General features: G+C 34.7%; 1 protein-coding gene across 1 annotated transcript; it reads left to right on the top strand.

The window, feature by feature from the left end:
* The first annotated feature begins 6,982 nt into the window (after positions 1–6,982).
* On the top strand, positions 6,983–10,815 carry LOC118747104 (basic helix-loop-helix transcription factor amos-like). The gene is made up of 2 exons (XM_036481098.1): positions 6,983–9,076; positions 9,134–10,815. The coding sequence occupies exon 2, from the start codon at positions 9,951–9,953 to the stop codon at positions 10,692–10,694; it is 744 nt and encodes a 247-aa protein (XP_036336991.1). The 5' UTR covers positions 6,983–9,076; positions 9,134–9,950; the 3' UTR covers positions 10,695–10,815.
* The last annotated feature ends 395 nt before the right edge of the window (positions 10,816–11,210 follow it).

The following is an 11,210-nucleotide window of genomic DNA, read 5'->3' on the forward strand; positions in this document are numbered from 1 at the left end:
GGAACAAGGGAATCGATTTTCTTCAAAATTGCTCTTTGCTCAGCACTTTGTACTAGAAAATAAATTATGAACAAATAAATATTAAAACATCGGGCCCAACAGGTCTCCTTTAAGTTTGGTAAGCTTTGATAAAAAAAAAATTGGGTTGAAAAATTAAGATTTAAAGGATTATGAACAGCAAATTCCAATTTAAAACCACTACGGAACAGGCTGCCTCAGAACGACCGCTATTTGAAATGCCTTTTTATGTCATATTCACGGTGGCTATACGTGCGTACTTCATCAAATGATACTACGTCGAAGAGATTTCAATTCTTATTTGAATCGCTACCGTTGACGAGGTACGTGAACAAGATGAGTTATACCTTTTTGGTTTTTATGTTATGTTTTACAAATAAAACCTTTAGAGGGCAATTATTGCAACTGTTCTTCAACTCACCACAGCCTTTCGAAAGGCAAAAGTCTTTCGTAAGACAATTGTCCAACTATCTTGAATAATCTTTTCTGTCTTTCGAAAGGCTCATTGGAAGATCTGCTAAACAGGAGGTCTTAGGCGTTATTCTGTTTGTCATTTAGCGATAAGTTTTCTAAAAGAAACTAAAAAAAGAAAAAAATTTTATTAAAAAAAGTGAAAAAATAAAGAGGTTTCTAAAAATGAATACAAAAATCTTTTTTAAACAATAAAATCTAAAAATTAGGAGAAAAGTATGTAAATTAAAAACAGAAAAGAAAATTACATAAAAAAATAAATAAGCTCGTAATAATTGAATGAATAAAAAATATTTTTTATTTTAAAACACTAAAATATAAAAATAAAAAAACAAAATTAGTTTTAAAAGAGAAAAATAAAATAAAATTAAATTAAAAAATTTACAAAATTAAATAAGTTTCTAAAAATTAAAATTAAAAAATATATTTCTTTTTAAACGAAAGAGTATAAATATTGAAAGAAAATTCAATTCAAAATAAAAAAAATTAATTAGAAGTAAAAAAAAGTTACACCGTAAAAGACCAATCAGTCCTTTGACAGTTGGCTTTAGCCTTTCACACATTACAAAACCGTCTATGAGGTATTGTAGGCCAGAAGGGAGGGTTGCTTTAGCCTGGTCTTTAAAGAAAATGCTTGGTTGTTTTGTTCGGTGTCTTAATGTATGAAGTAGAGATGGACACGGGACTTAATATTTAACTGAATATTGAAGAGTGGTGTGCGACATAGGCTGGTATAAAGCCCCCACAGATTTGATTAAGATTAAGGTTAAGATCATGATTATAATTAAAGTTAAGATTAAGATTAGAATTAAGATTGAGATTAAGATTAAGATAAATATTAAGATTAACATTAAAATAAGATCAAGATTAAGACTAAGATTCAGAATATAATTAAGATTATAATTAAGATTAAGATTAAAATAGAGTAGTAGAGTAAGGCTAAGATTAAGGTTATGATTATTGTTAGGATTAAAATTAGATTAAGATTAAGATTACGAATCAGATTTAGGTTACGATTGAGAATAGCATTAAGATTAAGATGAAGATTGAGATTAAGATCAAGAGTAGGATAAAAATTAGGATTACGGTTAGTATTAAGTTTGAGCTGAAGATCAAGATTAAGAATAAGATTAAGATTACGGTTCAGATTAAGATTGCGGGACCGATTAAGATTCAGATTAAGGCAAAGACAAAGCCGAATACAAAGACAATGAAAATAGATTGCAAATTTCTTCCTTTCGGGAACTTTTCCAATGAAGAAATTACATTCCACGCCTAGGGTCTCCACCAGTGCCGGACAAAATACACACGCACACATAGTACACTTAGCGCTCATAGCCTTACGAGGCTACTACACTGGTCTACACCCACCCATTTTTTATACCCGAGCGCACTTGTGCACAAGGGTATTATAACTTTGTTCACATAACGGTTGTTTGTAACAGGCAAAACGAATCGAGATAGATATAGACAAATGTATACATAAATGATCAGAATGAAAAGAGAAATCGATTAAGCGGTGACTGTCTGTCCGTCCGTCCGTCCGTCCGTCTGTGCACACGATAACTCGAGTAAAAATTGAGATATCTTAACGAAACTTGGTACGTGAACTTCTTTTGGGCGTGGGACGGATGGTATTGAAAATGGGCGAAATCGGATAATAACCACGCCTACCTCCCATATAACGGTAATTTTAAGAAATACGAAAACTGCGATATTTTAGTAACTACTGAAGATAATTCACTCAAAATTGATACCTACAATTAGTTTCAGACGAAAAACATGAATATTTTAAATTTTTGGAAAATGGGCGTAGCCACGCCCACTTATGGTTACATGTGTATATCTTGGTAACCGCTGCACCAATTTCTTCCAAACTTGGCACAGTTGTTAGCCTTAGTACAGCATACTAAATGGCTGAAAATTTTAAAAATCGGACAATAACCACGCCTACCTCCCATATAACGGTAATTTTCAGAAAAACGAAAACTGCGATATTTTAGTAACTACTGAAGATAATTCACTCAAAATTGATGTTTGCAATGAGTTTTAGACGAAAAATAAGAATATTACAAAATTTTCGCAAATGGGCGTAGCCACGCCCACTTATGGTTACATGTGTATATCTTGGTAACCGCTACACCAATTTCTTCCAAACTTGGCACAGTTGTTGGTCCTGGTACAGCATACCAACTGGCCGAATATTTCTAAAATCGGACAATAACCACGCCCACATCCCATATAACGGTAATTTAGAGAAATACAAAATCTTCGATAAATCAGTAAATATTGAAGCTAATTTATTCAAAATTGATGATTGCAACAATTCTTTACCAAGAAATACATTTATGACAAAATTTTGGAAAATGGGCGTAGCACCGCCCACTTGTGATCACATATATGTATCTCGCTAACCGTTCTAGCAATTTGTACCAAGCTCGGTATGGTTATTGTGCTTGCCACATAAAAGCAAACCGTTGAAAATTGTTGAAATCGGACTAAAATTGAGGCCGCTTTTCATATAACGGTAAATTTCAGATATGCTTGAAATTTCAATATTTCGAAATTTAAGGATGCTAATTTACTTAAAATGTATACACCCCGGCTTATCATGTAGCGGTAGCTTTCGGAAAGGTGGAAAACATATATTTAATACTTGCGCCGGGTATTTAATGTTCGGCTCCGCCCGAACTTAGACTTTCTTACTTGTTTTTTCTTAAGATGTATCAATACGTATGCATATGAACAGAAATGAGGACTTTAAGCCAAAATCCTTGTGCGATTTGCGCTGCTTTGGGCTATTAAGCGTGAATTGAATTCGAAGCAGACGATTTCGGCCTCGGTTGCTGACTTATTTCATTGAAACTTGTGAATTGGTAATGCGGTTTCTTCTAAAGAAGCGCCAGCTTGGAAAATTGTATTCTGAAACTATTATTTTTTTATCCCTTTTGTACATAGTAAGCCATTTCCAAGTCTACACATATTCAAGTAGGTATGCGCAAATGTTCATAGTCTTACGACTTTTCACTATAAATTGAAATAACTAGACCATAACTAAAATTAACAAATGATGTTGCATTTTACACGATTTCAAATGACAATAGAATATTTTTCTATGTATGTCGGTACATGCGATAATTCTAACAATAGTGCACGCATAGACATTCACACACTTGTGGCCTTTGATCCTTGATTCTTGATCGATTACAGATGTCAAAATTGCCACGCGACCGCAAGTCCTTTACAAAGGATCTGGAAGCCGATCATTTCTATTGAATGCGTATAAAATTTGCTTGCTTATTGTGCAACACTTGTGCGAAAAATTCCCTTGAAATTTGGCTAAAAAAGTGTGATTGAAGTTGAAAATATTTAGTGAGTGACACGCACATTCATATATGTGCAAACATACATATGTAGCTATGCATTCATATGCACGTTTGAGAGTACCTTGGTAGGTGTGAGCAACTGTCAGTTGAGTGGCTTAAACATCAAAGACTTGCCTACGGCTAATTACAGGGTGTGCCAAAGATCGCCGCCACACCTACGCCTCTCTTCTTGTCTTTGCTCTTGACTCGAAACTGGGTTAGCTTCACTCGGGGAAAGAAGTTGAGCAGTCTTGTTGTTTGTTATTGTTGCGCATGCGTGTTTCATAGCTGATTATGTGAAAAATCTTCCATGTCACAATAGCAACAATAGCCAGACAATCAGGCTGGTTAGTCAGTTAGTCGACTGATACTGGCATGACCAAATGTGCCTGGACCTACTTGAGGGCGGGAGTTACAAACATGCACACGTACATATGTATGTATCTGCTTTCTTTTTTTTACTTTCACATTCAATTTGCTTCTCTATTCAAATATGTCTGCCGAAGGAACCTTAACGGTTCACGAAGTTTTATTGCTAATCCTGCGTGGGTAGGAAGGAAAATAGTCTTTATTTGGCGCTGAATTTTTCAGTGCGAAAACAATTAACCTTTCTTTTGTTTAAAACAAAGAAACGGCTTAATTTTTGATATTCTTTGTTTATTTTATTTCCTTTCAGTTCCCATGCACTTGTTGTGGCTAATATTTTTCAAAGAATTTCTTATTTATATTCTTGCATTTTAGCAATAATAATTGCCCAATCCATGAGAATTGATTTTAAGTACATTTACTATGTAATGCCACATAATTATATGCAATTTTCTATTGTTATATGAGCAAGTGTGTGGATTTTTGCCACATTTTATGAACAGCAAAAAATTTCACCAACAGGTGTGATCCGTTTTGGCAGACTAGACTTTCTGTCTACGATTTAGGAAAGTGATATTTGGGGCGGCATTGCATGTGAAACTGATAGGAAAAATGATTTGATGCTCTTGATTTTAGTAACGTCCTGGAGCAGCTGGAAGGAAGAGGATGTCGGGTTAACGGACTGTATTAAAACAGAAATGTGAGCAAGCTCTATTCCTTCTCGTTATATTAGAAGTGATACATAAACAATTGGCAATGGATAATTCTAGCTAAGATAGTTGCAAGTCTTTTCAAAGATGATTGAAAAATTTTGTTATTCTGGCACGAAAGTCTTACAAAAAAAGCTCCCTTGCCAACTTTCGTGGTGAAAAGCTCTTTTGACAGAAATCACTTGAACATGTTGCAAATGGTGATGTACATATGTATATCATTAAATATTTTTCCATTGTGGGTTTGAAGGTCATGAGGTCGCCGACGAAATGGCACGAGAATGATCGCTAACTAACTTTTCGGGACCTGAACCATTCTGTGGTCTCAGTTGGTCCTCTTCGGGAGCCATAATTACTGAGTGGATACACTCTGAAGGGGGTAAGTACTGGGGAGCGGTGGTGGGCCATAGACAGGCCATGCTCTTCGTCTACCTTTTCAACAGAAAGGCTATTTTCTGGGACCCTGGCTGGTCACAACCGATTGCTATTCCACTTGCGGCGAATAGGTGAGACCACAAAGTCGGAATACCAGCTCTGACTCCGGTTTTGGCCAAACAAAAATTAATCCATAGTAAAGCTTCAATGTTCGAACCCTTTGTCATATAGAATTTGCCTTCCAGAGCCCTTTTAGGATTCATTAGGGAAGCCGAAGGTATCTTGGCCACGCTGGGTTAGGGCATCTCTCTTTCAGAGATACGAAATAGAAAGAAAAATATATTTTTTTTAATTTAATTTAATTTTTAGAAACTTATTTAATTTTTTTTTATTAAATTACTTTTTTAAATGTAATTTTCTTATAACTTTTAGTTTTATTGCTTTAAAAAGAAAACTATTATTTTTTTTTAAATTCGATGTAGTTTTCAGGAATTTATTTGATTTTTTAACTAAATTTTCTTTTGGATTTTAGATTTTATTGTTTTGAAAATTAAATATTTTAATTAATTTTTCCCCTTTTAGTTCAATTAATTTATTTTTATTTTTAGATTAAATTGTTTTAAGAAGATAAATATATTTTTAATTTTTAGAGCCCTTTTCATTATTATTATTTTTTAAATTTTATTTTCCTTTTAATTTTTAGATTTTATTGTTTTTAAAAGAAAAATATTATTTTATTTTTTTAGGAACTTATTTCATTTAATTTTTTTTTTATTGAATTTGTTTTCCTTTTTAACTTAATTGTTTTGCCAAATATGTTAAAAAATAATTTGTTAAATTTAATTTTTATAATTTTCAAAAATTTCGAAAATTCTTTTTGCCTCAAACCAGTTTAAATTGCATCGTAAAAATGAATAAATTAGTATTTTTTTTAATTAACAACTTTTATCCAAAATTTTTAAGTAAATTTTACCCTTTCCAAAAATTTCTTCCCCCGTTTGACACTCATCGTTTACGTGTAATAGTTGAAAAATTTATGTAAAAAATGTATACATATGTACCACATGTGCAATCCCAGCGGACCAAATGCTCGCATATGATAACGCATGCGATTGAAAGGCGAGATTTAACCCGGCAAAACTCTCGCAAATGAATGGGGAAACGATAGCAATATGTCGTTCAGTTTGTGGCAGTAAAACTTTCATTTACGATAGTTGCAAGAAATAACGCAAGTGAGCATTTGACGATATATTTTGCAAGGTTGTGTTGATATTTCTAGCGATAAGGATAAAATAGTAAATGTGATACGTTATCGATTCAAAATAGAACATAAAAAAAATATTTTTTCCGAGTCGGCATAAATATCAAATAATTATCGCAAAAGATATCGCAAACTGTTCGCAAGAAATAAGGGTTGAGAGACTTTTATTTGTTTCATTCCCGTTTTATTCCCCATTAATAAATATTTCTTATTATTATTTAATGTTTTTTATTGTTTATATATATTGTTTAAACTAAAATTCGGGCATAGAAGAAATTAAAAACTGAAATTTCACATACATAACTTAAAAGTATTACGCACTTCTTTGGCAGCTTAAAGGAAACTGTTTCTTGAGTATAAATAAATTAAAAATTACGAAACCAAGGCACTCTTTAGCCATTGAACTTCTAAAAAAATGTAACTAATGGAGACATTTATAGATGAAACTTCACTCCTTAAAGAAATTAACTCAGCACCATCAATTTTGGCTAGTAACTGATCAATTTTATCAATTGTTGCCCTCTGGGTTTCCATAAACTTCGTTATAAGGTTCAATATGTCTGTAAACGTAATAAATAAATCTTGTAAGTAGGCATTAGATAAGAAACTGGGCCCGAATCACGGCTCTCGTGAACAAGTGACCGTTCAAATAAAGTATACTTACTTTTTACACCAATTAAATAAACTCCGGAAAGGACACAGAAAATTATTAATAACAAAAAAATGTATCTAGTTTTTAATAAATATTTTTTAATTATTCAGCTGTCACACACTCGAGCTTAACAAATAAAAGAAAACTAATTTTTTACAATAGTACAAGTAGAAAATATTTACACTCGCATTCTCTCACAATATTCACGCTGCAATGCTCGTGTGCGAGGGTGTTGCGAGCTCATTTGTGGACATCTTGGGATGCTCTGGCTAAAGGCTCGAGCACCCGTATTTCTATCGCAATATTCACGCTGCAATGCTCGTGTGCGAGGGTTTTACGATCAAAGAAGTTTCACAATCGTCCTTTGCTCACATGCGAGCTCATTTGCGGATATTTTGCGACACTCTCGCTAAAGGCTTGTGCGCTGGTCCGCTGGGATTAAACAAATTTCAACTTCATAATGGATGGCAACCCTAATAAAAATATATATTTAAGCCACAGCTTTCTTAAGACTCTTTTTTTGACCACAATATTGAAATATTTCACAAAGCTTGTATATAATTTTTCAAATTCGGCTTTTGAAACAGGTTTCAACTCCCTTCAAAAATATATTTAAACCAAAAATTTCTTAAACCTCTTTCGTCTGACACCCAGGTGACAGCCCTCTTCAAAAACCTTTAAAATATTCTAAATGTACGAAAGTGTTATATTTCGTTTGACCACCATATTGTAATATTTCATATAAGTTGTACATAATTTAATTTAATCCGAATTTTAAAACAGGTGGCAAATCGTGTCCAAACTATTATAAATTTAAAACCTCTTTTGTCTGACACTCATATTGTTATACATACTTTAATAACCTTGTCCTTGTATTCGCTTTACAATTTGTATTCGTCTTTGTCGTCGTCCTCGTATTTGCATTCGTCCCCTTAATTGCCTTCGTATTCGTGATCATATTCGCCTTCGTCTTCGTATTCGTCCACGTAATCGTTAGTTGGCCTTCATATTACCCTATAAACATTTTGGCGAACGTTCGAAAATTACCTTCGATATCCAATATGAATATCGAACTGAGAATGAACTCATAACCAACATTAGTTTTCCAACGTTCATAGTGTATTGGAAATACATTCGAGATGTGTTCGAAAGAAATTTAAAACCAAAGTAACAAGAGAGGAAGTGAAATCCAACTCTTCTTCGAATGGAAATATAATACAATCACTCTCTCTCATTAAAATTTAAATTCGATAATGGGCTGGATTTCGAATTCATAACGAAGGAAAAATTTATTGGATTCTGTATCTTAAGAATTGTGCTTTTGTTTTCCATTTCGGGCCAGTAGGACCGCCAAACGTAGGCGGACAAAATTCATGTTGTTCTATTAATATATAAATGCCACCGCCCCGCCTTGGTGGGGTTCCATCGAAATTCCCTCCAACGTGACTTTCTTGAACATCTGGCTGAACTGAGTACAGCTAACATCTATGATTCTATGATCTTAATCAGAATAACGAATTGGTTTCACTTCCAGGTGAAAGGGTGCCTGCTTCCAACTTTGGATGAGGGCAATCACGATAACCTAGCCCAACCTGGCTAGGCAGAATTTGACACTGATTTAGTAACATACTGACCAGATCTAGAAATTCGTTTGGAATATTTTTTGGGTGCTCTCTTTAATAGAATGCGAAGCCTGTTTTTCATATTCTAGCCATCTGAAGGTAATCATTGAGGTAATAAATATCTAAGGTTCCCCTAAGGTACCCGCACAACACTTTTGTTTGGATAGTCCTGATGTTTCACTTCGTTGTAATGAGGACACGAATCAGCTGGGTAGAGGTTATGCCATTTTTACGAGGTAGGTCCCGAACACATTTCCTTATTTCAATGTCCAGTTGACCTGTTGACCTTGCAGAACGGTCTCATCTATATATGTACATACATACGCACCATGGCTTAACTACAAATTTGCTTATACTACATTATTTAAAAGAAGAGTACAAATGTTTGACATATAAAATAATACACATAATACGATTTTGACACTATAATTTGCAAACACAAAAGCCACAGAAATTCAAAAGAAATCGAAAGTATAAGGTTGAAGCCAAGGAATATTTTCCACAAGCCACAAATTGCTTGGTAAAAAGTTGAAACGATCGACACAATTCCAAAGCGGTAGCACTTAAGGGCCTATTACAAATTGAAAGCAACAACATGCAACAAGCAAAGTATTACAAAAGGAATCCACAACAATGGATTTGCAGAGACAACATTACAAAAACAGTCATACATAATAACAGGCGATTGTTAAGAAATAAATACATACCTGTATGTAGATATTCACTATGTGCAAAAAAAAACCTCTGCGGCAGCATGAAAACAATTAAACGTTTTGACCGCAAGCCAATTAAGCCGGTGCCCCTAGAAAAACCCACAAGAAGAGAAATACGATCAGGAGCAAACGAACGAAAAGATACAAAGCGAGAAGCGTCAACGAATCAGAAACACGGATTGCTTGGCCAGCACCGTCAGGTGAGGACAGGTAAGCCAGGAGAATACGAATTTCAGCCAATCAAACCATTTTTACACAGCGCATCCTTAAGGCCGCTGCCACGACGGATGCGCATAAATAGCACACACAGCAACCGAAATGCGCACAGTTCTTATTCGTCGTCAAAGTTGTGTAGAGCAGCTAACAAAGCAAAACAAAAAAAAAAAAGCAAATCGAAATGTTAACCAGTGAATATTGTGACACCGACTTCTCGTGTTACTCCGCCACGATGCGCCTGTTTGAAGGCCACTCGGAATCAAGTGAAAATTACACAAAAGTGCTCAGTGATAATATGGAGGAGCTTGCGGCTTTGTATGGCATGGAGTTTAGTAGCGATAGTCCAGCATTATCATCAGCATCGTCTTCCTCTTTGTCGTCATCGTCATCGCCGCCAGCGTTATCCTTAGAAAATCCACCGGAAATAGTCGACTACGACAACGATTTCCTGAGAGACTTCAAATTCGAACACACAATTGAGAGCACGCAACGCGTATCTGGCATTAAAGAAATTCACAAATTTTGGCCATCCTCCAAATTGCAAAGTGCATTGACGTCCGCGCAACCATTTAGCGAATGTTGGGCATCATCACCGTCGGCAGAAGGATCAGAAAAACGAAAAATGTTGGGTAGAACGACGTTTAGAATTGATGCTTTGCCACCAAGTCAGCGCCATCTCAACAAAATGTCCGCCATCTCAGCGAATGCGTCTAACTGCGCCACACAGGATGTCCAGCGAAAGCGCCGCCTTGCCGCGAATGCACGCGAACGGCGACGCATGAATAGCTTGAATGATGCTTTCGATAAGCTACGCGATGTTGTTCCTTCGCTGGGTAATGATCGGCGCCTCTCGAAATATGAAACGCTGCAAATGGCTCAAGCGTATATTGGCGACTTGGTTAAGCTATTGACGCGAGATTATTAAATTTTTATTTTTTTGTGGGGTAGGTGGAAGCGGGGCTGTTATTTGTAAATTGTAAAAGGTAGAATAATTAGATTTTAATTATAGGATTAGTTTGTTAACTTATTTTAATAATGAAAAAATAAATAAAAAACCAAAAAAAAACTCAGTGCGTGTAGTCCCTACGTGCGGAAGAAGTGAAACTTAATAGAGGAAATTCCAGAAAGAAAGAAATGTGCGATATACATACACATGTACTTATTTTCTAATATACATATATAATTTCATCTTCATCTTCATCTTCATCTTCATCTTCATCTTCATCTTCATCTTCATCATCATCTTCATCTTCATCTTCATCTTCATCTTCATCTTCATCTTCATTTTCATTTTCATCTTCATCTTCATCTTCATCTTCATCTTCATCTTCATATTCATCTTCATTTTCAACTTCATCTTCATCTTCATCTTCATCTTCATCTTCATCTTCATCTTCATCTTCATCTTCATCTTCATCTTCATCTTCATCTTCATCTTCAT

Source organism: Rhagoletis pomonella, unplaced genomic scaffold (assembly GCF_013731165.1).
Source record: "Rhagoletis pomonella isolate Grant_MI unplaced genomic scaffold, Rhpom_1.0 Rhpom_scaffold_00001, whole genome shotgun sequence".
Lineage (NCBI taxonomy): Eukaryota > Metazoa > Arthropoda > Insecta > Diptera > Tephritidae > Rhagoletis > Rhagoletis pomonella.

Coding starts and splice junctions, on each gene's coding strand:
- LOC118747104 (XM_036481098.1), top strand. CDS start 9,951: ATGTTAACCAGTGAATATTGTGACACCGACTTCTCGTGTTACTCCGCC.